At 39.2% G+C, this 27,185-nt stretch overlaps 3 protein-coding genes across 5 annotated transcripts in view; all 3 read left to right on the forward strand.

The window, feature by feature from the left end:
* Positions 1-23: 23 nt before the first annotated feature.
* Positions 24-4,875, forward strand: bcl10 (BCL10 immune signaling adaptor). Its single transcript, XM_024273267.2, has 3 exons — positions 24-826; positions 4,043-4,331; positions 4,404-4,875. Exons 1-3 carry the CDS (start codon positions 776-778, stop codon positions 4,805-4,807), a joined length of 744 nt encoding a protein of 247 aa, XP_024129035.1. The 5' UTR covers positions 24-775; the 3' UTR covers positions 4,808-4,875.
* Positions 4,876-9,202: 4,327 nt separating this feature from the next.
* mcoln3a (mucolipin 3a) lies at positions 9,203-18,056 on the forward strand. 2 transcript variants are annotated; one of them, XM_024273911.2, is made up of 13 exons: positions 9,204-9,276; positions 9,732-9,977; positions 10,056-10,223; positions 11,268-11,421; positions 11,564-11,636; positions 11,707-11,803; positions 11,885-11,984; positions 13,117-13,229; positions 14,629-14,778; positions 15,819-15,920; positions 15,999-16,121; positions 16,798-17,004; positions 17,090-18,056. In XM_024273911.2, exons 2-13 carry the CDS (start codon positions 9,756-9,758, stop codon positions 17,228-17,230), a joined length of 1,650 nt encoding a protein of 549 aa, XP_024129679.1. In that variant the 5' UTR covers positions 9,204-9,276; positions 9,732-9,755; the 3' UTR covers positions 17,231-18,056. The 2 variants fall into 2 exon arrangements, with proteins under 2 accessions (XP_036072421.1, XP_024129679.1); XM_036216528.1 differs by having other exon boundaries at positions 9,203-9,977.
* Positions 18,057-18,402: 346 nt separating this feature from the next.
* Positions 18,403-27,185, forward strand: part of ssx2ipa (synovial sarcoma, X breakpoint 2 interacting protein a) — a 12,891-nt gene continuing 4,108 nt past the window's right edge. The window contains exons 1-10 of one of the 2 annotated variants that reach the window (XM_024274136.2): positions 18,403-18,556; positions 18,621-18,763; positions 20,584-20,718; positions 20,932-21,095; positions 22,122-22,328; positions 22,514-22,624; positions 22,704-22,839; positions 23,964-24,039; positions 24,119-24,299; positions 25,942-26,095. In XM_024274136.2, coding sequence (XP_024129904.1) covers positions 20,685-20,718; positions 20,932-21,095; positions 22,122-22,328; positions 22,514-22,624; positions 22,704-22,839; positions 23,964-24,039; positions 24,119-24,299; positions 25,942-26,095 — 1,063 coding nt within the window. In that variant the 5' untranslated portion in view covers positions 18,403-18,556; positions 18,621-18,763; positions 20,584-20,684. Of the gene's footprint in view, positions 18,764-20,583; positions 20,719-20,931; positions 21,096-22,121; positions 22,329-22,513; positions 22,625-22,703; positions 22,840-23,963; positions 24,040-24,118; positions 24,300-25,941; positions 26,096-27,185 lie in introns of both variants that reach the window. The other variant, XM_036216157.1, reaches the window with a different exon arrangement.

A 27,185-nucleotide genomic window follows, 5' to 3' on the forward strand; every position in this document is an offset into this window, starting at 1 on the left:
TTTTGTTTCTCTATGTTGTGTGTTTGTGGAGGGGTTGTGGTTGTTGTTCAAATTGTTAATATTTATTAACTTAAATGTTTTATTTTTTGATTATTATTTTGATTTTTGTTTTTATTAAAAAAAAACATTATTTTGTGGTGCACTTTGTTACCCATATGAAAAGTGTTTTATAAATAAAAATTGACTTAATAATAGTATAAAACTGTGATTCATTTTTGATGATTTCATGTGTTTAAATAACTATATTGATATTTTAATTCTTGTGTATTTTATTTGATCTTTACCGTTTTTTTATATCTCCCATAATCAAAGGTCTCTGATGTGATGCTGCTCCACAGCGCCCCCCGTGGACACCGCGGGAACAGCGTGACAGACCACAGATCGAAGCTCTCAACAGCAGCCCCGGAAAAAAAAGAGAAAAACAACTTTTCGGGGCATTCCCCGCCTTGTGTACTTAATACCGGGCGCGTGACCGACGTTTTGGCGGCAGGGAAAGCAGACCAGAAAGTGAAAGTTCCGGTAAACTTCTGTCTTCAACCGTTCGACGGAGTTAAAGCTCGACAGAATCAGGAAGTCCGGGCTCGACTTTCCCCTCCGTGATTGAGGCAGAAAGGCTGAATGAACGCCGTCTCTGAGGCATGACGAAGCCCCACGCGCTCGGGCGCTCGCGGTGATCCGGTGGATGTGGTTTATCGCGGTGTTTGGGAGGTTTACAGGTCGCTTTGGACGTGATATCCAGTCGGTGGGAACACCTGGGGCTTGGCCGGAGTGAGGGATGGATGGCCCTCACCTCACCGAGGATGAAATGGCAGAAATTAAGAAGGACGTGAGTACCGGAAGTGCAACTTTGGCTGATTTCAGGGTCGATAATGTTGGTGTGATGAGGTGATTGGGTTCACAGATCTGATATCTTTGACCTGCCTGAAAGAGGAAGTACCTCACCACACCCTCGTGCACAGCCAGTACTATGAAGTACAATCCAACCAAAGTGTACTGTTGAACTAATATATGCTGAAGTGGAAAAACTGGAGAGAAAACTACAGAAAAATCACCTGTTGATTGGTTTAGGTGTGAAACTTCAGATACCTGTTGTGGCCTTGAACAGGTCACTTTGTGCCCTCCCTAAAACTTTCCCCTTGATCAGTATTCTAAAGTTGACCCCCGGTGACCCTGAACCATCTTGTCTTTCTTTGGTCTTAAATGATGTTCCTGTGTCTTTGTGTCTATTATGCACTTCAGCTTCTCTGCTTTGAGTCCTGGTGTTGTCTTCATGTTGGATCTTGTCTTTTCACTGTAGCAGTTGTTTTCTTATAAAAAGTTAGATAAGAAAATAACAATTTTAGAACAGTTTATTTAAATAAAAAAGTCAATGGCATATGTACAAAGGTTTGACCCGTATTAAAGTTTGACCTTTACTCAAACATGACCAGTACAAAAGCTTGACCTGTACGAAGGTTTGACCCGTACGAAGATTTGAGCCGTACGAAGGTTTGACCCGTACGAAGGCTTGACCCGTACGAAGGTTTGGCAAATGCAAAAGTTTGACCCGTACGAAAGTTTGACCCGTAAGGAGGTTTGACCCGCACAATGATTTGACCCGTACGAAGATTTGACCCATACGAAGGTTTGACCCATAAGAAGGTTTGACCCGTACAAAGATTTGACCCATAGGAAGGTCTGACCCGTACGAAGATTTGAGCCGTACGAAGGTTTGACCCGTACAATGATTTGACCAGTACGAAGGCTTGACCCGTGCAAAGGCTTGACCCGTACGAAGTTTTGACCCGTGCAAAGGTTTGACCCGTGCAAAGGCTTGACCCGTACGAAGGTTTGGCAAATGCAAAAGTTTGACCCGTACGAAAGTTTGACCCGTAAGGAGGTTTGACCCACACAATGATTTGACCCATAGGAAGGTCTGACCCATACGAAGATTTGACCTGCACAAAGGTTTGACCTGTACAAAGGCTTGATCAGTACGAAAGTTTGACCTATATGAAGATTTGAACCGTACAGAGGATACGCTAAACTTGGGTTCTTGAAAACACATTTAGCCCATGGTGTTCACATTGGACAAGCAGGGAGGGACTTCTTTTTCTACTGTTTACTCCTGCATGTTCACCACAGTTGAAAAAAAGGCTTTGAGCAAAAATTTGAAGTGGTGCAAATCATGCTCTGGTTTTCACAGCTCTATTCTGATTTATGACTAACCTGGTGTCGTATGATTCCTCCCGGATACAAACCACACTTATTAATTCATCTTACTTCAAACACTTGGCACTTTCAACAATTAAAAGGGACACCACCCATACATCACTACCAAATCCGACTCCCTGATTGTTCAAAGTTTGATCTGGTTTATTTTGCAATGCACGTTTGTTTAATAGCTTCAAATTTTGCTTGTAGAGTTCAAAAACAGTCGTAAAAACGTACGTGTGAATGTGGGGGTTTTGAACGGACACATTTGTTTGGAAGTAGCCACTTGTTAGCGCATTGCTGAGGATGGTGTGAATGTAGCTTTAGGGCAAGGGTGTCCAGGCCTTGAGGCCCCCTGGTTGTTTTCCAAAAATCCTGCCCTATCTGCTGTTGATTATCTGGATCAGGTGTGTTTAGCCAATAAGGAGCTTCAATGTTTGGGAAAAATGTAGGACACCGGCCCTTGAGGGCTGGATTGTGCATTGCTTAGGACTTGATGGTGGCATTGAAAAAATGAAAAGTCAATGCGACACACCTGCGTCTCACCTACTTTCCCTTTACTCTCCCTTAAGTGTTGACTACGACCCGTCACCCGCAGCATGCCCATAGAAAAAAGTGCATGAACATTTTGGCTATACGGTCTCACTGAGCGGTCTATAACCTCAATATTTCCCATATCCACCCACCAGGACAGTTGTGACCAAGACTAAAGGTGTTCTCACGTGTATTCTTGTCTCATTTCTTTCTGTTGCAGATACTGCCTTCTCTTTTTTGTCTCATAACATGTTCTAGGGTTTTTTTCTCTTTGTGTTTGTCTTTTTATGATCATCCCATTGTTGCAGATACTAACGTGTTTGGTTTTTTTGTCTCTTGTCAAATATTTTAATATTTTTGTCTTCACTCTCTTGTCATAGTAGCTGTTGTTTTCTTGTATCGTAACTCCAGGGGCCCGTTTCAAGAAACAGGTTCTGTTGAAACTCTGAGTTTGTGAACTTCAAATTCAGTAAAACTCTGAGTTTTTGGTTTCAGAAACCGAGATAACTTAAACCCGTGAAAGTTGGTGAGCTTAAGCTCAGAATCAATCACTATGGCAACTGACTCTGTGAACATAACCTGGTCTGGAGAAGGTTTCCTTCAGGAAACTTCTCTGCTGTCTCCGCCCCTTTTTAAAGTAAAGGATGTTCAAATAGAACTTCCTCATTAACATTTTTAAAACATTCACGTTTTTTTTTTTACTATTTTGGTATTTATAAAGATTATTTTAGGCTATTTTGGAGTTTCACTAATATTTCAGCTACATGCTAGCTGTTTTGGCTAATTTAGGCTTTTTCAGTTTAATTAGTATATTTTGAAGTTTAGCTATTTTTTTCAGCTACATACTAGCTTTTTTGGCTAGCCTAAGTTGTTTTTTTGTTTTTTAGACTAATTTTAGCTGGCTATCAGCTTCAGTGTTTTTATCTATTGATTTCAGCATCTTCAGCCATCAGCACTAGCATCTTCAGAGGACAAATTCAGCTTATAGCATTCAGACTAGTATTATCACTGGTAATGTTATATATCTAGTTCATAATTCTGTTAAAAAGTTACAGTTTTAAAATTTTAAAAAATATAGTTTTAGAGTGTTCAATAAATGTTTATCCCGTTCGACCCGCGACCTGAGGTGTGTTTTAGAGTTGAGCCCCGTGTACGATTGATTTTGACTCCCCTGATCTAGACTGTATTGGATTATAAGGATCTTGTATTATTGGGAATAAGTTTGATTTATTACAATTGGAAATAATTCCTACTTTGCAGTTTGTTTGTTATCAGTTGTAATTTAGGAATAAACGGAATTGTCCGGGTTTTCCAGGTACTGACCAGACTGCGGCACTACCTCTGTGACAAGATCCGAGCGGATCGCCACCTGGATTACCTCCGGTCTCGACGCATCCTGACCCGCGACGATGCAGAGGAGATCAGCTGCAGGACCACGCAGACGAAGAGAACCGCCACGTTGCTGGACATCCTGGCAGAGAACCCGCGCGGCCTGGACGCCCTGGTGGACTCCATCAGGGAGCTGCGCTCGCAAAACTTCATCATCGCTAAGATCACAGACGAAGTGCAAAAGGCCAAAAATGAAAAGCTGGAGTCTCTTAAAGGTAGAAGCAGGTCTGTTGGTTTCTGTAAATCTTCAGGGTTTTTCTGATCGTTTTCTTTGTTTTTCACATCAGCTGCTGGAGCCTTCGGGTCTTCGTCTGACGGCGCCTTCAGCTCGCCCAGCACAACCAGTGACCTTCCCACCACCTTCTCAAACACCTCCACCCTCTTGTTCCACCCGGATAGCGAGCAGAGCCCCTCCACGTCCAGCGTGGGAAGCTCTCTCAATCTACCATCGCTACAGAAGTGTGGAGACTCCGCCTCCGGCTGCAGCATCGGCACGCCTTCCTCCACGTCCTCGTCCAACCTCCCCAAACCAGGAGACCCCGGCGCTCCTCCTCTGCCGGACGAGGTGCTGGAGTCCCCGTCTAACATGGACACAGCAGGACAGGGGTGCAGCAGCAGTGGAGGAGACCCCAACTTCCAGCCGCTGCGGTCCCGCTCCCTCACCCCCACGTCTCACAGGAGCGTCTTCTAACCTCAGCTCAGCGACGTGAATTTGAAAGGACCTGCTGATGGAACCTCCCAGTAAACATCCCCATCGCTCTTCTCTGTATGTGTCACATTTGGGTGCATCTGCAGTAGAGCTGCCACGATTAGTCGACTAATCGACGTCTAATCCACTATTAAAACAGTCGACGACTAATTTAATAGTGGATTAGTCGTTAATTTATGCTATATGGAGTCAGAGTTTAGTAAAATTGAAAGTTATAATAGCATTCTGCTAGATTTTTGGCATTTATTAAGGTTTTTTTAGGCTACTTTGGAGTTTAGCTAATGTTTCAGCTAGCTATGTTGGCAAATTTAGGCTTTTTAAAAAAATTTCAAGTGTTTTTTTTATTCAGCTAATATTTTGGCTACATGCTAGCTGTTTTGGCTAATTTAGAATTTTTTAAATTTATTTAGGCTAATTTGGAGTTTAGCTAATATTTCAACAGCATGCTAGCTGTTTTTGGTGATTTAGGATTTTTTCAATTTATTTAGTCTAATTTGGAGTTTAGCTGATATGTCAGCTACATATTAGGTGTTTTTGCTAACTTTGGATTTTTTCCATATTTTTTAGGCTAGTTTGGAGTTTAGCTAATATTTCAGCAGCATTTTCTGGCTAACTTAGGCTTTTTTTTTTTTTTTTTACTTTTTAGGCTAATTTGGCATTCAACTACTATTTTAGCTATCATCTTCAGCGTTTTCAGCTATCATCACTAGCATCTTCAGCAGCCAAATTCAGCCTACAGCATTCACACTAGCATTATTGCAGATAATGCTAGTGTGAATATATATCGTTTTTATTTAGTTTAAAACTAATGATGGTTAAGATGTGTGTTTTTTACATCCACTTTATGTATAATCCGATTAGTCGACTAATCTGAAAAAATAATCAGCAATTAGTCGACTATTAAAATAATCGTTTGTGGCAGCACTACTCTGTAGGTAGCGTACTGCAGGGTATGAGCTGGATGCTAATGCACAGGTACCCACAGTTGTTCTGAATATATGTGAACTTTTTAAAAAGTATTTAGGGGCATTTTGGTTTAGGTGTAGATGTTTTTTGTACCAATGTCAACTTGTGAATTTCCTTGTTTTGACGAGCATTTTAGTCGTCTTAAAAGTTTCTGTATTTGTTTGAAAACTGCTTCAGTACAACTGACTTTAAGGAAACACGGGATTTGGACGGAGACAGTTACCTCAGTACAAGCTGAAGACCAACTTGATAGTTATGGTTGTTCAAAAAATAAATAAGTTAGGGCTGGGTGACATGGTCTAAAAATAAAATCTCTGATTTTTTTTCACACCCAATTCAATTTCCGATTCTATATTTTTTTTCCTTCCTGCCTTTATTTTCTTAAAGTCCATCTCCAACCATCTTCTTAACTATTTTCAAAGTGTTCCCAGCAGTCGTTTTATTGTGATTATACAGTTCTAAGACAAAATAAAAAAGGAAATAGTCTCTGTTTACAGTCTGTCCCTCTAGCTTACAGCCCCTCACAAGCTAACATTAGCGGTGCAACCAAAAATGACCAGCAAAATCAAGCCGTAAAGTTTAGATCCAGATTCCAGATCAGATAAGGAAAACAAAGACGTTCGTGGATCTATTTGTCTGCAAGTGGATGAATCGGAAAGGGGCGGAGCATTGAAATTGTGGCCCCGCCCAGTCTATTTTCTTTTACACAAATACAATGTTTTTCAGACGACATTTTGTTGATTGGCTATGTCCAAGTTCCCACACTAACCATTAACTACTAAAAGCTATTTAGTGTCCTGGATTTTAAGAGCATTTCAGACACGATGTTCACTACTTTTCTTTCATTTTTCTAAACGCCAGACATGACGTCACCGATTTCACAAAGTGAAAGTCGAATAACATTTCACACCTATTTTTGATTCCACTGTGTTCTGATGACAAAAATATAGTTTGTTTAAAAAATTACATTTAAACATGTTTTTTTTGCAATAATTGTTCAACTGCAATGCATTGTGGTCTATATTCGCTAATGTAGAGACCAGTGTTTTTCGCAAAGACTTCTGGGAAATTCCTAGTGCACTCGATTTTAGAATTGAAGGTTTAGACGGCGCTAGAAAATGGCGAACACACTACTGGGACGTAGCATGTGAAGAAACAATACTCGGAAATACAATTTTAAGCTTAATTTTTGTCCATCAGAAAAAATGCTAAAAGATTATATTAAAAACAATGTTTTCATCAGACAAATGACAGAACTTATTTAACAAATACTCTTAAATTTTAACATTTCGTGTAGAGGTTTACCTGAATTCAATGTGCAAATAAATAAAAGTATTAAAAATGTTTGTAAAACGATGTTTTTTGTGAGCTAGCTTTAGCACCTCATAGGAATCAACAGTGTCTCTTTCAGCTAATTTATTTGTAGTTGGCCTTCAAGATGATTTGCAGATGTTGCTCCAAATCTGAAGTCACAATGGAGAGAAAATGTTCCTAATTTGGAAACTAGCTTCTCTTTGTTAGCTGCTAATTTAACGACCAAACTCTAAACAGAAGCCAAAGAGAGAAGGGATCTGGAAAAAAAAAATCTAGATTTTCCAAAAATAATTCAAATTAATCGATTTATCGCCCAGCCCGACTTAAGTCCTGCTGTATCTAGAAGTCAGGAATCGAGATTCGACTCCTCTGACGTCCTCTACCGCTAACGTCTCATAGCTAGAGGAGGAGAAAACATGGCAGCTTCACTTCTGCTGCTGCGCAGACGATCACCACGACACCCAAGTGCCTTTTTAACAAATCAACAGAATCTCTTTCATATTTACTTCACTACAAGAATTGAATGAAAACATGGTTGAAGCTCTAAGCTGTATTTGTATCTGTACAGTAACCTGAGCCCAATAAAGTTTTTTTTATGCAAATTCCGTTGTTTTTATTAGTCTGCTTTTGCCAAAGCAGCTGAAGAGAGATCGCCACTTAATGTTCATTTTTTTCCCATAAAATGTTATTAAAGAATTAATCATAATACAGCAACTTCAACAATATTAGTTACATTTTTCTTGTGAGTATAAGAGGCTGAATTGTATGACGTTTTACTATAACCCACACCTACAACAACACACATATAATAAAACAAACAATAATAACTTAACAATAAACAGCTTCTCTTAATTAATATCTGATACTGTTACAGCAATCCTTAAAAAAACAAAACTGTAATCTGATGTCTTAAAATTCTAAGCAGTTGAAATCAAAAATCTGTTGGGTCCTCTGTTAGGTCTATATTTTTATAATATAATTGATAAAGGGTCCCCACATCTCCTCAAACAGGTTTTTGGTTTTGTGAAGATACAAAGACTAGATACAAAGATACAAAGACACAGACTTCCTTTCTAAGGAAGTCTGTGCAAAAAAGTGGCGTTCATCGATGCTCACTAGATTAGCGAATATAGACCACAATGCATTGCGGTCGAACAATTTGGAACAAAAAAACGTATTTAAAATGCAACTTTTTTAATAAACAATCCACATCTTCAGCATCAGAACACAGAGAAGCAATAAAAAAACAACGTAAAATGTCCATATTTATTTAATTTTGATTTTGTGAAATTAATGATGTCAAAACCGGCATTTTGAAAAAAGAAAAAATGGAGTGAGCATTGTGTTAGAATTACCTTTAAAATCTGGGAAAATATATATTTCTACACTATATAGTTTTTTAGTAGTTAGGGATTAAGGTGGGATTCAGACATAGCCACAGAGCTATTATAATCAGACAGAAGGGGGGGCGGGGCTAATCAGCTCAGCCTCAAAAGCCACGCCCCCTCAGAGGAGATTTTGGAAACAGAGGCTTCAGATCAACGTGGAAAATGGCCTTTTAAGACATTTAGGTTGTGGGATTTTGGTTAAAAACTTTAAAAAAACGTGGTTAAAATCTTTAATGTACTGTAACTTTTGAACTGTTGACACAATCGACATAATTCCAGTAGATTCTGAAGGAGAAAAGCGGCTCGATTTGAGCCGCTTTTCTCCTTCAGAATCTACTGGAATTATGTTGATCCTGTTAACAAATTAAAAATTAAAGAGCTCCAGTATTTAAGGGTTAAAGTGGATTTAAATTCCCAAATTTTCACAAAATTGAATAACCCATAAGAAACCAAACCTATTTTGAAAATGACCCACAGATCACATTTCTGACATCACCCCAAGTTTGATCTCATATTTGCTTTTTTCTGTATCAGTTTGAACCTTTTTTCAGTTCCGTTTGAATAAGTTAAAGCACTAAAGCCTCCGTCCTGAAGTTCAACTTTAAAGAAGCAGATTTCGACGCCGGCTTCCTTTTTTTTTGTTGTTTTGGAAAAACTGGAAAAACTTAAAGTGTCACAGAGGAATGACAGTCATTGTGGCGACGGCAGCTGGGCTGACTCAAGCTGCTCTGGAGTCCTGGATTAGAGGGCTGAAGGTCGCCGCATCACAGCAGCTATTAGCAGGTGAGACACTTACTTTTTTATGATTCGAAATGGTGCTGACAGAAGTTTACGTGTCGTTGAAAGTATTTTAAAAGAATGAAAATGAACTCTTAAGTGGAAAAATATCACATTTGACGCTATAATTAGAAATGTTTTGAGGTTTATATATGTGGATATGATGATAATGAAGACAAAACAGCTTATTTAAGAGTATATTTTAATAAAAATTAGTTTTATAGATATTTAAAATTTCGTTTTTTTAATTTTCACTCTGCAGCTTTGATTGATTTTTACTGAAATGTGCAGAAAAACATTCATAGAAAACACAGCAGGTTATTTCAGAGCTTATTATTAATAATTTTACAATATTTTTTGAATTTGATTCAACCAGTAAAAGGAAGGAAAATACAAGCAGGTGGAAGAACCAGTTTGATAAACATCAGAATGACTGGAATGGTTTAACTCTTGAACTTCAGCAGACGTTCAGCTGTTTGCTCTCCATGGAGGAGTCCGAACCCCTGCTGGCCGCTGGACCAAAGCCCAGGTGGCTGATCGGACGCGCTCCATGGCGCTCCCCCTGTCTGGACTCCAAGGGGGTGGAGGATTTCAGGCGCAGGCTCAAGTATTACTTCATGAATCCTTGTCAGAAGTACAGAGCCAGAGGGCGAAAACCGTGGAAACTGATGCTGCAAATATTGAAAATCGCGATCATCACGGTCCAGGTATGCTGTCATATCGGAGTCGTTTACATCCCCAAATGTCTGTTTCATGTTCTGTTTTTTCCTGATTTTCCAAAACAGCTGGTGTCTTTTGGTCTGAGCAATGAGATGATGGTCACGTTCAAAGAGGAAAACCTCATGACTTTCAGACATCTGTTCCTCAAAGGCTACAGAGACAACTGGCAGGGAAGCCACGCGATCTACTCCAGAGCGGATGTGTTCGACCACATCTACTACCTGATCTCCAGGGTAGTGAAAATTCATTTTTTAAAAACAGATAACCCAGCCAGCAAAGCCAAGTGGACAGAAAATGTGGACCATGATGGGTTTGTCCACAGTTTCCGTGGCGACCCCATCTGTGTTTGTCAACATTGACCCAGGTGGGAACTCAGTGGGTCAGCTTACTGTGATGTCCAGCCGCCTGGTGGACAGCAGAGCTCACTAGCTAACTGTAGAAAAGCTCACTAGCATGCTAAAGTGTAGCTCACTAGCTCGCTACAGCGGAGCTCGCTAGCTAACTGTAGAGAAGCTCACTAGCTTACTATAGCGGAGCTCGCTAGCTCATTGTAGAGGAACTCACTGGCATGCTAAAGTGTAGCTCACTAGCTCGCTACAGTGGAGCTCGCTAGCATGCTACAGAGGAACTTGCTAGTATGCCACAGCAACGCTCACTAGCATGCTACAGCGGAGCTCGCTAGAGTTTGCTACAGTGTAGCTCACTAGCTCGCTACAGTGGAGCTTGATAGCATGCTACAGAGGAACTTGCTAGTATGCTACAGCACAGGTCTCTAACTTGCTACAGCGGAGCTCACTGGCATGCTACAGTGAAGCTCACTAGCTCGCTATAGCGGAGCTCGCTAGCTCATTGTAGAGAAGCTCACTGGCATGCTAAGGCGTAGCTCACTAGCTCACTACCGTGGAGCTCGCTAGTATGCTACAACAGAGCTCGCTGGAGTTTGCTACAGCGGAGCTCACTTACATGCTACAGCGGAGCTCACTTACATGCTACAGCGGAGCTCACTTACATGCTACAGCGGAGCTAGCTAGATCAATACAAAAGAGCTTGCTAGCACGCATGCTGTCAATCAGGCGGCTGGCTAGCGTAGCGAGCTAACCTCCTGAATCCCCACTTAAGTCAATGTGGACAAACACAGGAGGGACCACCACAGACACTGTGGACAAACCCCATCAGGACCCACATTGTCAGAACACTTTTAAACCATATTAGGTCCACTTGGCTTTGCTGGTTTTATAAACTGTCTATTTTTATGTTAAAACTGAAAATCTCTTTAGTACAGGAATCTCCAGAACGTGACAGTAGGAAATCTGGCGTATGAGAGGGTTGGCGGCACGTTCACGCCTCTGACCATCTGTAAAGTTCTGTACAGGAAGAGCAGCGTGGATCCTGGGAATGACACCTTTGACATCGACCCTCATATTGAGAAAGGTACATCAGAATGGAAGAGGTCCTTCACACTTCTTCTCATGACTCGTTTTATGATGAATCACAATCATGTGACCCCAAAAGAGGAAATCTTATTTTTATAGTGATTCACCCTCCAATAAACACATGTTTTTCCTTCTTGTAGACTGTATTTCCATATATTCTGTGCCGTCTGGAAACAACAAAACACTCACCAACTTCTCCTTAGATTTCAAAAGGTGAGCGACCTGAAGGGCTGCTATGATGACAATAACAACCACGAACTCTAACCTGTGTTTATGTGTCCAGGCTGCTATCAGTGAACGTCTACCTGACTCTGAAGACCATCAACCTGCAGACGGTGAGGCACCACGAGCTGCCGGACTGCTACGACTTCCACATCACGGTCGGTCACAGTCGTCTTTTAATGTCCACAACTGCAGCGAAATAAAAAAAATAAAAAAAAATTCCTTTTTGTTTTTCACAGATAATATTTGATAATCGAGCACACAGCGGGAAAATAAACGTTGATGTGAAAAATAAAGTCCGAATCTATGAATGCAGAGACTGGAACGTGGAAGGAAACTGTGAGTTTGACCTCAACCTGATTGTAGATTAAAGTTTGACCAGTAGAGGGCAGTGTGGGGATTATGGACTCTTCTTAAAGTCCTCCTCCAATGAAAATCCTGTTGTTTTTTTATTTTACTTTTTCACATGTTTGTGTGTCAATTTTCTCATGAAAGAGAAAAAATGTAACAAGAAATAATTTTATTTTTGCATTTCTGTCTAAGTCATTTCTGCAAAAACATATACTTGGAATAAAAGAAGCAAACACAAACCAGAGTAAGATTTCTCGTGAGGAGACGTGTTGGTTTGAAACCGCCACCGAATCTGCTGCTAGTTAGTAGAAACCCTTTATTTATTAGAATTTTGGTTAAAGACTCAATCTAGAGATTTCAACAGTCAGCCATAACATCTTTTAGCCATAGTTTAGCTATCATAATGGAACAGAAGGGGATCAGGGGCGGGGCTACTCAGCTCCAAAAGCCGCGCCCCCTCAGAGGAGATTTTGGAAACAGAGGCTTCATATCAGCAGGAAAAATGGCTTTTTAAGACATTTAGGTTGTAGGATTCTGGTTTAAAATGTTAAAATATATTATAATTATTATAATTCAAACAAAACTGGGTACGTTTTTTTTTTTTTTTTTTTTTTTGAGACAGTTTCTGCAGAGCAGCAGGAATTAATAAGAAATTTACCTAAGTTTTGAAGCAACCCCACCCCCTATCCCGTCACCCATAACTGAGAGCTCTCTGTTTCCACTCTCTCCTGCTAGCTTACAGACCCTCACAACCTAACGTTGCCGCTTCGGTAAAAATGACGAGCAATAATTGGAGTTATCCAGTCATCCGGTTTAGATCCAGGTTCTAGCTCAGACGAGGAAAACAAAGACGTTCATGGATCTATTTGTCTATAAGTGGATGCATCAGAATGGAGTGGAGCAGGAAGCTCAGAGTATTTTCTATGTCACAAATACGACCTTTTTCAAACTAAATACTCAGAAATGCAAATTTAAGCTTAATTTTATTTATTTATGTCCTCCATCTAGAGAGAAAAGTTCACAAGAACGTGTTAAAAATGCCTTTGAGTGAAATAAATGCTTTGATCAGACTTGACCATCATGTCTCCAGTGACTCTAAACATGTGGATCTGAATTGCAGCGGCAAAGATCGATTATCTCCTGGTCCTGTTTGATTCGGTGGTCATCCTGGCCTGCTTCTCCTCCCTCATCCTCTGCTGTCGCTCTGTCCTCAAGGGGATCCAGCTGCAGTTCGTAAGTTTCACTGTGGATGTAAATCACGAAGCGGTTTGTGCTCAGAGCCCCTCATGCTTTAGTCATGTTGTCTGTCATTTTAAAACTACTTTACAGTTTTTACCCTTTCTTTGCATATTTTTCCATTCTTTTCCTAATGTGAATTATAGAGTTCATTTGAAGATTCTTTCATTTATCTTTAAATCTTTAATTTATTGTGCTCTGCCGAACCTCTCTGGGCTTCTCTGTCCTGACTCGCTGCCTCAGGTCAGCTGATCAGCTTCTCCTGGAGGTCCAGGAAGAAGCTCAGAGGGGAACGAGCGTTTTCAGTCTGTGGAACGTGTCACCACTGAGCATTCTGCTAGCATCTTCACTGTCTTCTCTTAAAAAAACGTCTTAAAATCCAGTTCTACTTCTAGGCCACATGTACCAAAGTCAAGGCCCGGGGGCCGGATTCGGCCCTCCAGATCATTTTATTTTATTCTAATTAATGACCCGATGTTATTTTGCACTAATTTCTAGCTTGTATAATTTTGACAAAATATATTTTTATGGAGAGTAAAATATTGAAAGTTATTGAAAGTTTAAGCTGATTTATTCTGGAATAATATTCCTGCCTTTTTATTATTCATAATTATGTTAAAAAGTTAAAAAATGTCTTTCTGCTGCTTTTTGGACTATTTTGGCATTTATCATGATTTTTTAGGCTATTTTGGAGTTTACCTATTTTTTCAGCTACATGCTAGCTGTTTTGGCTAATTTAGGCTTTTTTCAGTTTTTTACTGTTAAAGGCTGCAGATCCCAGAACTAGCATCTTTGAGAATAGTGATTGCAGTTGGATAAAAACTGTTGTTGAGTCTGTCATTGCGTCAAAGAGTCTGTAGCGTCTGCCTGATGGTGACAGTTCAAATGTTGATTCAAACAATCTGCACTAATTGTCTTTTTTTAATAGGAATATTTAAATTTTTACTGCATTAGCAAATGAAGATGATTTAATTATTACTTTTTGAATTATTATAATTCTTTGAATACAATCTGCATAGTCTCTTTTTTTTCAATGAGAATATTAGATTATTGTTACTGATTGATATAAATGATTTGTCGTGGATGCTTTGAAACCGTTTCCACTCCCTTTCAAGTGATCTGCTTGTGATTCATTAAGTGATATGTTATGTATTATGACCTGATTGCTTGAAATAAACCATTTCAGGCTGTGTGGCGTCTTTTATAGTATTCTGGGTTCTCTTGTGGAACTGGGAGTGATGTCGTTCCTCCAGAGAGGGCAGCCAACAGTCTTTAGGGCGCTGCTGATGACCTTCTGGAGTACTTTCTGCTGAGCTACTATTTATGCTCTGTCAGATTAACTTCTGTTCTCCTGAAAGTCCTTTCCGTTATCTCTGAGCCTGTTTCTCTCATGCAGGAGTTTGGTACGTTCTACCGCACGTTCTACAACAAAGCGGTGTCGCTGTCGGACCGGCTGGAGTTCGTGAACGGCTGGTACATCCTCATCATCGTCAGCGACGTTCTGACCATGGCCGGCTCAGTGATGAAGATTGGAATACAGACAAAGGTTTGCTTTAACCTTTAACTTCATGCAGAATTTTAACAAAATAACACACGACCTTCGAACTACACAATTAACGCAATTCCAGGGGATTCTGAAGCTGAGAAAAGGGAATTTCAGCGCAAATAATTCAAATTTCAACATGTTAAATGGGTGCATTTGTGAGTAGAGGCCAAAGAGTGTCTTAAAATGGGCGTATATGGACGAACATGAGTTTTAAAGGCATTTCTATAGACTTTTACTTGGAAATAGTCGCTTAAACGAAAGTTTTCGATGGCGGCGTGAACATAGAATCAGAGCTAGCCATCAAATAACCCTTTATCACTGGAGCTCTAGTGTTTATGTTCTTTGATTTGCTTTAATTTTTTTATTTGTTTGCACGATCAATATCATTCCAGTTGATTTTGAAGGAGAAAAGCGGTGAGCCGCTTTTCTCCTTCAAAATCAACTGGAATGACGTTGATCTTATTAACGGTTGAAAAGTTACAGTATATTAAATATTTTGTGTATTTTGTGACATCTCAGGTGTTTAAAGTGTTAAAGTTCCCATGAATTTTTTTTTATTTAAAAAAAAAACGTTCCCAGTAGTGTTTTAATTAAGATTATGAAGTTTTTAACCAAAATTCCACAACCTAAAAGTCTTAAAAAGCCATTTTTCATATTAATCTGAAGCCTCTGTTTCCAAAATCTCCTCTGAGGGGGCGTGGCTTTTGGAGCAGCTCCGCCCCTGACTCCTCCTCAGCTCTGTGTCTCGCTAGCGTAAATCTTCTGCTACATAAAAAGGTCCAGAAAGAAAATCTTTAATGCAAACACAGCCTGTCTGAGACAGTTTGATTGATTTAAAATGAGAAACAGTCGGAAATACAAAATGATTTCTTATTATTTGTTCTCTTTCATAAGAAAAATGCCACAAAAACTAAAAAAATTGATTTTCATCAGAATGGGACTTTAAAATACAATAGAAAATAATGAAACTAATGGAAGATACCTTTATTTTAATTGATTAGGTGACTAATAAGTTGTAATTTTCTGCTTTTCTTTACTAGTTCCAGTCCAACTACGACGTTTGCAGCATCTTGCTGGGAACGGCGACGATGCTGTCTTGGGTCGGCGTCGTTCGTTACCTTGGCTTCTTCAAAAAATACAATGTAGGAGTTTAATGACTAAACTGTCCTGCTTCGTACATCATCCACTCCTCCAGTAAGACCGTTTCTATTTCTTGTCAGATCTTGATCCTGACCCTGAGGGCTGCGTTTCCGAATGTCATTCGCTTCTGCTGCTGTGTGGCGATGATCTATCTGGGATACTGTTTCTGCGGCTGGATCGTCCTCGGGCCGTACCACGACAAGGTGGAAACACGCTCAAGGACAAATGTTCTCCTTCTTTTAGTTTTGCAAAAGTTCAGAGAATTTTCTAGACACTTTCAGGTTGATTTGTGCCAAAACTATGATTGATTATCGAAAAACATCCGTGATCACGTTTTAACCCAACAGTTTATAAACTCTCCACTTCAACTAGACACAACTGTTCATGAATGTATAATTTATTTTGATGTTTAACCACTCATATGTTGTTTATTACATGTGTATGCTTATACTCTCCCCTCGATCGCCCAGAGATTTTCTCCCAAACAATGTGCTGCATTTTTCTGTCTCTGGATAAAGTCTCACATTTCCCAGGAATGAGTGGACCAAAGACAAAGTCTCCAGTATCATCATTTTATTTATTTTTTTTAGGATTTTTTTCTTCTCAAATTCCTAATTTTTCAGTAATTTTTTAGCATGTTTTTAGGATCTTACTATGTTTTTATTTTCCATTTTGTTGCATAAACTACAGTTGAAAATAAAAGAAAACTAACTTATCATGTTATCATCCTTTGATCTATTTTTATGACAAATACTTTTTCATTTGGTATATTATATTGGGTAAAAATGACCCGGCTAAAGTGATGGTGTAACTTTTTATAGTGTTTTAGGGTTAAACATGGAAATATCAGAATTTGATGTATTCTCTTTCATCTCCCAGTTCCGAACTCTGGGCAAAGTGACGGAGTGCCTCTTCTCTCTCATTAACGGGGACGACATGTACGCCACCTTTCTGAAAACTCGAGACAACTGCTACATGGTTTGGCTCTTCAGCAGACTCTACCTCTACTCCTTCATCTCCCTGTTCATCTACATGGTTCTCAGCTTGTTCATCGCTCTCATCACTGACACCTACGAAACCATCAAAGTCAGAATCTCATTACCACACAGTACTTTATTGTTTGTTTGTCCTCGTTCAGAACTTTCTATTAAGAAAACTGTTTCTTTTTCAGCATCACCAGAAGGATCAGGAATGTGTGTCGCAGCTTCACAGCTTCATAGCGGAGTGCAGAGACCGGCCGGAGTCTGGAAAATACCAAACCGACGTGGAGCCGTCCACCTGCTGTGTGTCTCCGTGTGGCTGCTTTGGATGATGAAGACGGAGGCGACATGTTATGGATGCAAAAGCACTTCCGAACATTTAGATTTTCAACCAAACTTTTCACTTAGGCACTAAGTTTATTCGCTTCACTTGTTTTTACCTTTGAAGTAACTCACTTCTTTACAATACTTAATGTAAAGTCATCTTTTTTGCTGAATCATCAAGGATTTTGGAGATAAAAATGTTATTTAAAAGTTCTAACAGTTAAATTTGACACATGCTGTTGTGTATTTTTTGTTTTGTGTGTTGTAAATGTAACTTTCTCTGTTCCTGCAATTTCTACTTTTGTACATTTCTATCAGCACTTAATGTAAAGTCGGGGCCTCCAAGAAAAAAGGGTTCCTTTACATCTTTTTCTAATAAACGGAATATTTTGACACACTAAAATGTAAACAAATGATAAACTGCACATTGGTAGACTATATATATTAATAAATGCATTCAACATTAACAATCTCACATTATTTCTCTGAAAATAAAAAAAGTAATTTAAAATAATTGAAAACACATGTCAATGCATTTCACACTTTTAAAAAAACGCAGAAAATAAAATTGTGCTCTACTAAAAGCAGCCTGCATCTATTTACTGTGTCACTGAATAAACTAATTCACAAATCCTTCATGGAGCCAACAATTCTCTGTCTCATTGATGCCCGAATTGAGTAATTTTATTTTATTTTTTATTCTTTTTGTTTAGATCTCTATATGAGGGATGAAAGCATCCGGTTTTCAACTTGTTTTCCTCAAAATCGTCAACTTTACCCACCATAGTGATTGCGGCTATCATCTTTGTTTTTTTTTTTTGGATTGTCATATTTTTTTCAATAATGACAACATATTTCCTCAAAATATGAAACTCTCCACCACATTTTTCCATTAGAATAAAAAATTTCTTGTATTAAAAAAATGCAAAACTAGAGTGATGTCACACAATTCAGAAAAAAATATTTTTACAAGATTTGTAATTAAATGTTGAAATTATCACTGTTTGAATGTCTTGTGACCGTGAGTCTTACATTCCTCCTGTTTGTTTTATTTTATTTTAATTTAATTTAATTTAATTTAATTTAATTTAATTTAATTTAATTTAATTTAATTTAATTTAATTTAATTTAATTTAATTTAATTTAATGGTAGATGATTTGCCTCCTCTAGCCACGCGGGGGCGCTGTGGAGATATTTTCATTTCCCTGTCGGTCCTCCCACATCCAATGTCCGGCTCGCATACTGGTTGCCTAACAACAGTTCCGCCAATAACGCCGCAGTTCAGTCGGAGGAGCAGAAAGCCGACGGCTTCAAAAACAGCCCAGCAAGAGGAGTGAGCTCATCAATAAACACGCTGCGAGTTTTCTGCTTTTCGAGACTATTTTTTTTTCCGGCAGAAATCGTGAAGACGCGAAGAATGACGAGCAGTTTCTGGCCGGACCGCGCAGGTGTTTCTGATGACGGAGGCTCCCGCTGATTCTACGGTCATCGGCGAAGTTAGAAAGTGGGTTCGGGTCGACCCATTTACGGCTCCGCGGCGGTGAGTTTGTTTATGGCGTGTGCTAGCATAGCAGATAAGCAGGTTAGCTAACTCAACCAAATAAGATGATTTCCACCCATAAACGTTTGATAACGGATAGAAAAAGCTTTGCTAGCACTTGATTGTGGCGTCATTCCAGAGTTAAAATGTATTAAAGACATAATTTATATAAACAAGATTATTTATATGTATATTTTAGTAAAATTCGCCTCAAGGTTATTTATTATCACATTGTTTTCCATTTTTTTCTCTCATATTTTATTGTTTATTTGTATTATTATTTTAAAAAACTAACATGTCATGACAAAAGAAAATAAAACAGACTTTATTATCTCTTTATTCGTGAACAAAATGTACTCAATGACTTTTGAATACAAGTTTAAACAGGGAAAGTTGTGGGCGTGGCTTCTTTATGGTTAAATTACATCCAGTCCAGCAAGTTTGATCAGATGTTCAAACAATGTCAAAAACAAGCCAAGAATTAATTCTGTCATGTAAGACGACGTGTTAGGGCCACATTAAAAGAAGATAAATAAATAAATGACAATAAAGTCATAAAATTATGAGAAAACTTAGGAATGTGGTGATTAATAAATGAATCGATTAATGAATTCTTGTTTGTTTGTACACATGTTTAGTTAATTATCTTAAAGAAATGCAAAGAATCTGGAAAACTTCACCTGAGCTGTTCAGTAGCAGATATTTATTTCTCTCTGTGTCACTGGAGGAAGTTTTGGATCAAGATGTCATGGATCCATTTTAGGTCAGAGAATCGGATTGTTCAAAATAAACTGATATCAACTATGAATCGGATCAACAAATTATGATATGAATCAAAAGTTGTTTGAAGGAATTGTTACACCACTAGAAATAATTCAAAATTTACAAGAAGTACGTGGTGAAATTTTAAATATATATTTATATAAATAATTCATGAGATTAAAGTTGTAAAAGAAAACAATAATTTACAAGTATAAAGTTGTGAAATAATGTGAAAAAAATCGACAATTTTGAACAGAAATTAATCAATCTACAAAAAAAAACATCTGAAAATTCTGAACACAAATTTAATAACTTACAAGAGTAATAATAATAAAATTAGGATTTTCTTTAATTAACAAAGATAAAGTTGTACTTTTATGATAAAAAATTTAAATTTAGGGAATACATTTGTAAAACTATCAGAAGAAAGTTTAACAATTTACAGGAAAATACACAGTTTTGCAAGAAAAATGTCATGATTTTTTTTAATTAAATGTAACATTTAGCTTATAAAGTGTTTCATCGCAGACAGTCCAGAATTACGTTTGCAGATAATTCAGATAAATCGTACAGATACTTTCACTGAATCTGCTTTCATTTTGTAAATATACATTTTATTTAAGAAGAACATGACTTTTTCCTTTTAAAATGACATTGTTTTGAAAAATAAACTTACTATTTAATTCTTGTAAAATTTTGAGGTGTTGTTTCTCATAATTTTTTGCTTTATTTTTATTTTTTCCCTAATTTTATGACTATTTTCAAACATTTTTATGACTTTTTATCATAATTTTATTTCTTTATTTTTGTCTTAAATTTTACTACTTTATTCTAATTTCTTTTTTGATTTATTGGTGGCCCTAACACTCCATCATCGTCATGTGATGATTTTAAAAGCTGATTTAAAAAAGGTAAATTAATCACTACAGTTCATTATTTGGGGCTAATAGGAAGTAATCCCCGGTGTAACCCTTGCTGCCACACATGTGACTGTTAATCCAGCATGAAGTCAGATTACCTAATGCTGATCCGACCCGTGGTTCGGCGCTCCGTTGCAGGGCTCCGGTCCTCAGGGATTCTCTGATCCACTCCCTCCCGGATAATCCGCTTCCCCGGAAACTCCTGAGCTCCAGTCCCTGTCTGCTGATGCTGCAGTGATATGGGAGAGTGGTGGCTGACTGAGACATCTATGGGTAAACAAATCTTCATGTTTTATAGTAGATCTGCCCTGATTTTAAAAATAGAAAGACCCATGAGCTTCCTATTTTTGGATCCGCTTGAGGTGACCCACATTTTTGTTCTCATTTCAAACGCCAACCTGGTTATTTTTCCCTGGAAGAAGAAAGAACAACAGATCAATTGTTGTAGCTGTTATAATAATTTCATTCTTTTCTTTTTTTCTCTAGAAAACTATGAGATCTCCAGCATATCACATGTGGCGATGTCCCCCTCCAGGCACAACAACCTTGTGTCGGCCTATTCTCTGCCTTCCTGCAAAGGCTCCTACAGTGTGATCAGTGCTTTTTGCACTGAAGAGAACATTCCTCAATGCATTTCATACATCAATCAGGTTTGAGACGAAACGCATTCACTTCATTTTCATAGACCCACTCCGATCAGTGTTTTTAACTACGAGTATGTCGTTTTTAGCCAGGACATAAATGCCGAAATTCTGGTCTATTCACATTTGGATAGACTTTCCATTGAAAGCAAACGCTTGAAAGTGAGCCGGCATGGAAGAAGCTTCATGCTGGACTCACACCGAACGCTGATCACACGACCAGTTCGCGTAGCCCGCGTGGGAGGAGCTAACAGCTAATGTTTTTAGCCTAATAGTTATATAGAGCTAAAAGCAAATATTTTTAGCCTGATGGTTACATGGAGCTAAAAGCTAATATTTTTAGCTTGATTGTTATATGGAGCTAACAGCAAATGTTTTTAGCCGGATGGGTACATGGAGTTATAAGCTAATATTTTTAGCCTGATGGCTACATGGAGCTAAAAGCTAATGTTTTTAGCTTGATTGTTACACTGAGCTTACAGCAAATGTTTTAGCCTGATGGCTACATGGAGCTAAAAGCTAATGTTTTTAGCCTAATGGCTCCTTGGAGCTACATGCTAATGTTTTTAGCCTGATGGCTACATGGAGCTAACAGCTAATGTTTTTAGCCTGATGGCTACATGGAGCTAACAGCTAATGTTTTAGCCTGATGGCTACATGGAGCTTACAGCTAATGTTTTAGCCTGATGGCTACATGGAGCTAACAGCTAATGTTTTAGCCTGATGGCTACATGGAGCTAACAGATAATGTTTTAGCCTGATGGCTACATGGAGCTTACAGCTAATGTTTTTAGCTTGATGGCTACATGGAGCTAGCAGCTAATGTTTTTAGCCCTTGTGCTGCAGGGTCCAGATAACCCCACCCTTACGTTGATGTGTCATCCCTTTCTGCAGAGCGGCAGGAGTTGATTAGAAACACCAAAAACACAATTATTCATCGGAGTGGGTCTTTAAGGACTAAAGGACAACATAAAAATAGAAACGTTCTTAAATTACCTTCTCATTTAACGGTGCCACTTTGAAATTCCTCACCAGGAACTCGGCTCGCTCGGCCTCGCCGCGCATATCCAGGCCGACCCCCCTGGGAGAGCAGGTCTGAACGCAGTGCCAGTGTTGAATGCCATGTATGAACTGCTGCAGATTCACAGGAGGACCATGAACAACGTGGAGGAGCTGGAGAGGGAGCAGCTGAAGAAGTCCAGCACCTTGGAGCACATGCAGATGAACAATTCCAGACTCAAGGCATGTGCAGTAAACATCTTGCTCAGTCTCTAAAGCAGGGGTCCCCAAACAATGGCCCGGATCCGGCCTGCGGGCCATTGTTCGGGGACCCCTGCTTTAGAGACTGACCTGTTGGTCGATACATGTTTAGGACGTGTTGAACGAGTTTCTCTGTTGATGGAGGTTCTTGTTCGTTTCTCCCTCAGGACCAGTTGGAACTTTCCATCAGAGAAAAATCTGGCCTTCACGAGACGGAGAGGCAGCTCCAGCTCAAACTGAAGACTCTGCAAAGCTGCCTAAAAACAGAGAAAGACGAGGTAGAAATTCCCGTCTCGTCTGTAAAGGTTAAACTCCTCGTTTGACAAACGAACCTCCTCATGATTAAATCATCGACAGGTCCAGAAGCTCCAAAGTATCATCGCCAGCCGTGCCTCTCAGTACAGTCATGACGCCAAGAGGAAAGAGAGAGAAGCTGCTAAGCTGAAAGAGCGCCTGAGCCAACTGTTGGTCGACAGAAAGGACAAGAAACTCGGTAACTTTAGGATCCTCTGTTAGTGCTGCCACAAATGATTATTTCAGTGGTCGACTAATCGGGCCATGCACAGACTGAATGTAAAGCACAAAACTTAACCATCATTAGCTATAAACTAACAAAAAACTAGATGCATAGTATTACCAGTGATAAAGCTAGGGTGAATGCTGTAAGCTGAATTTCACATCTGAAGATGCTAGTGCTGATGGATGAAGATGCTTAAATTGATAGCTATAAACATTAATGTTGACGGCTAAAAACGCTGAAGCTGATAGCTGAAAAAGCTGAAGCTGATAGGCAGCTAAACTATTAGTTAAATGTCAAATTAGCCTAAAAAACTGAAAAATCGCCAAAGCTGATTGTTCAACAGCTAGCATGTAGCTGAAATATTAGCCAAACCCCAAAATAGCCTTACAAAACTGAGAAAAAGCCTACATTAGCCAAAATAGCTAGCATGCAGCTAGCATGGGAAACTCCAAATTATCCTTAAAAACTGACAAGAAAATCTATTCACTCATCTTCTTGGCCGCTTTGTCCCTTTCGGGGTCGCGGGGGTGCTGGAGCCTAACCCGGCTACTGATGGGCGAAGGCGGGGTACACCCTGGACAGGTCAATAACTCTGTCGCAGGGCCTCAATCACACCCATTCACTCTCACATCCACACCTAGGGGCAATTTAGAGTCACCAGTGAACCTATGAAGCATGTTTTTGGACGGTGGGAGGAAGCCGGAGTCCTCGGTGAAAACCCACGCATGTACAGGGAGAACATGCAAACTGTGTGGAGTTTACATGTTCAAAAAAAATCTAAATTAGCCAAAATAGCTAGCATGTATCTGAAATATTAGCGAAACTCCAAATTAGCCTAAAAAATGAAAAAAATCCTAAATTGGCCAATACAGCTAGCATGTAGCTGAAATATTGACTAAACTTCAAAAAACCTAAAAATTTTAATAAATTTTACTACACTCTGACTCCATATAATATAAAGTAAGACTAATCAACTTTTAAATTAATCTTCGACTATTTTAATAGTCGATTAGTCGTTGATTATTCGACTAATCGTGGCACCCCTACTTTCTGTACTCTAATTTATTTCAAACTTACATTCCTTTTTCCCTTCACAGCCATTGAAATGCTGAATTCTCTGGGAAGGTCAGACGGAAAAAGGAGCCACTGGAAAACTGCAAAAGCGACTGCCAGGTATGGTGAACACCTTTCTTCTCGGTTGTTCGGAGGAAGTGTTATGGATCTCACTCGTGTGTTTGAACCCTGTTTGTAGCCATGAGGCCGAGATGTTCAAATCCCTGCTGAGTGACTATGAGGCCAGCCAGAGGGCTCTGATGCTGGAAAATGCTGAACTCAAAAAAGTGCTGCAGCAGATGAAGAAGGAGATGATCCACATCCTGAGTCCGTGTCAGCCGTCTAACAGAGGAGCGTCTGCTGAGGAGAGCCAGGAGCTGGTAATGGAGACCACACACCTGCTCCCATGAAAACTGTATTTCTGCTGTTTTTAACAGTCATGAACTATACGTGGAACATTTCTCTTTCTGTGAATGCTCCATACACTGAGCATTAGTAGTTACCATACATGATCCTAACCTCCATACAGGGCCGGCCATAAGCAGCATGGTGCCCTAGGCGAAATGTGATTTCTGCCCCCCACACCCACAAATATCACTGCACGCAAAAGAGAAACACTGCAGCTGCCTGGAATGTGTTAGAATAAGTATTTAATTTATTTTAATTATCAAGAGTTAAATAATAATCACTTGAAAACATTTCTCCCTAGTTTGGACGCTAACCTCTGCGCCAACCGCCACACCAACATCTACTATGTATTTCTCTGCATGACGTTTTGACAGAAACCTCCAGTGTTTTAAGATTTAAAGGCTTAAATATTTCTGTTAACGGTTTAAAAAGGAAAAGGAAAAAAAAAAACTAGATTGCCAGTTAAATTCTTCTTTTCTGATGAAAAACTGGAGTATTTTTCAACCTTACTTTTGTAAGTTTTGAGTGATTTCAGTGAGAATTGTGGGTTTGTCCTTCTTTAACTGAGGGGTACCAACACTTTTGTCCACATCTGTAAATAAAACAGACAAACTTTGAGACTGTTTTTTCCTCCTTCCTTTCCTGTTTGACCTTAAAGCTGTCATGGGGCTTGTTTTGCTGCTTTTAGAGGAACACTAACAGATAACACCCCCCACCTCCCTCCCCGCTTCAATAGGGGCTGCGTCAGTCAAGGAGCCGCACAGCACCAGGAAAAATAATTGTCAATTTTTTTATGTTTTTCATGGTTTTATTTATTACAATTTTTAAATATTTTTTACACTAAATGGGTGGTGTGTTAAACGGTGAAAAAACAATGGTGCCCCCTCCAGCAGATGGCGCTCTAGGCAGTTGCCTATGCCCAGGGCTGGTCCTGCCTCCAAAGACGGAGGAGCAGCACCATTACCTTTTGTAAAAAAAAAAAAAAAATAGCACATCCCATCAGTATGATCAGTGACTAATTGAATAAATAATCATTAACTAATCGACTCCTGAGATCATCGTTAGTGACAGCCTTATTAAACGGCGTTCAGCTGTCTGTCAGCTTTGCCGGTCTAGACCTGTAAGACCAGAGGTTTACACATTAGTGACGATATCACCATTTTGTCTGACGTCACGTCAAATGGATCAGTATTGCTCACTCTTTTGCTGCATCAGTAATGTGAGGTTGAGGTGTGAGGGGCTGTAAGCTAGTGGGAGAGAGTGTAAACAGAGAGCGGAAAGAGGGGGCGGGGTTACTCCGTTCCAACAGTCCCGCCCACAGTTCAGAGGTGAATTTCTGATGAGCTCTGCAGAAACTTTGTCCTAGAAAACGATGCAGGTTTTAGATTTTGGCTAAAAACAGCAGAATTATAATTTAAAGACCAATAGAAACCCCTGGAAATAAATCAGACGATGATCGGAGTGGAATTTTAAATGAACATTTGACTTTATCTGGAACATGTTTGTTTATGTCACATAAACTAAAACCTACAACACTGAGTAACTGAGCCAAACGTCTGACTGTCTGATAAACGTATATACTTGGATTAAAAAATCCTCTGTTCCATCCTTCAGTCACAGGCCGACTCGGACAGGGAGGAGCGCAGCGCCGACACCAGCAGAGACACTCTGGACCAGTCCTGTGAGCACGCTCGGGAACAGCTGACCAACAGCATCCGGCAGCAGTGGAGGAAGCTGAGGAGCCATGTGCAGAAGTTAGATAACCAAGGTACGAGGGCGGTCCTCATCACAGGAGCCGTAAGGCAGAGGTGCAATCGCACAAGGGGCCAGACTGAACATTTATAGAACACATTAAAAGTACATTTTTAAAACTTTAAAATAGGGCCGTGTATGCTGACGCATTAACACATGCGATTAACAAATAATGATTAAGGTGTTAATATTTATTAACACAAAGGAATCTCTTATTCCTTAAGCAGTGAGGTCATCCACAACGTTCATTCTAACACTTCATTGTGTTGGTTTTCCACTTATTCCATGGTTATTTACTAAAGAAATAAATAGACAATATGTTTTTAGTACTTTAATGTTGTAATTTTTTTTGGTTTAAATTGCTTTTTCATAGAAAGTGGACTATTTGATTCATGGTCCGGTGTGTAGTCATTTAAATTCAGATTGTGACTTTTCGTAGATAATAAGTGATCAGCAAATACTGTAAGTTAAAATAATCACAATTAATTGAATTTTTCCTCAGTTTTCCGGTTAATTAGTTAATTTTTTTTAACCGTTTCCCGCCCCCACTTTAAAACCGTAACTTTTTGAAATTTTATCAACTAGATGTATAGCATTACCTGTGATAATGATAGTGTGAATGCTGTAAGCTGAATTTGGCCGCTAAAGATGGTAGTGTATAATAAAAATGCAGGAATGTTATTCTAGAGTAAATCAACTTAAACCTTAAATAACTTTCAATATTTTACTCTCCATAAAAATATATTTTGTTAAAATTATACAAGTTAGAAATGAGCTCAAGATCAGTTTGGGCCAATAATAATAAAATAAATCCGGCCCCCGGGCCTTGACTTTGACATGTGCTGTAAGGGGCGGAGCCTGTAGATGTTTGAGGGCTGCACAACTCCTCACTAAAAACTCTGTCCACTTCACTCTGACAGACATGAACATTTTCACACTTTTCTCTTTTGTTTAAACTCTCAAAATTCAGTTTTGATGAATGAAAAAGATCTGATCAACATCCAATCAGGAGGCAGAACACAAAGCTCTGAAATGACAGCGAGGGAACACTGCATGATTATTGACCGTTTTGTTCTGTTTATTTGTTTCTTTTCATGAAGACGACA

Source organism: Oryzias melastigma, linkage group LG17 (genome assembly GCF_002922805.2).
Source record: "Oryzias melastigma strain HK-1 linkage group LG17, ASM292280v2, whole genome shotgun sequence".
Taxonomy (NCBI): Eukaryota; Metazoa; Chordata; class Actinopteri; order Beloniformes; family Adrianichthyidae; genus Oryzias; species Oryzias melastigma.

Excerpts from the sequence above, each read along its gene's own strand:
- bcl10 (XM_024273267.2), top strand. The coding sequence starts at position 776 with ATGGATGGCCCTCACCTCACCGAGGATGAAATGGCAGAAATTAAGAAG. Across the intron at positions 827-4,042 it reads TGGCAGAAATTAAGAAGGAC|GTACTGACCAGACTGCGGCA; the intron begins GTGAGTACCGGA and ends CGGGTTTTCCAG. Across the intron at positions 4,332-4,403 it reads AAAGCTGGAGTCTCTTAAAG|CTGCTGGAGCCTTCGGGTCT; the intron begins GTAGAAGCAGGT and ends TTTTCACATCAG.
- mcoln3a (XM_036216528.1), top strand. The coding sequence starts at position 9,756 with ATGGAGGAGTCCGAACCCCTGCTGGCCGCTGGACCAAAGCCCAGGTGG. Across the intron at positions 11,422-11,563 it reads CGACCCTCATATTGAGAAAG|ACTGTATTTCCATATATTCT; the intron begins GTACATCAGAAT and ends TCCTTCTTGTAG. Across the intron at positions 15,921-15,998 it reads GCTTCTTCAAAAAATACAAT|ATCTTGATCCTGACCCTGAG; the intron begins GTAGGAGTTTAA and ends ATTTCTTGTCAG.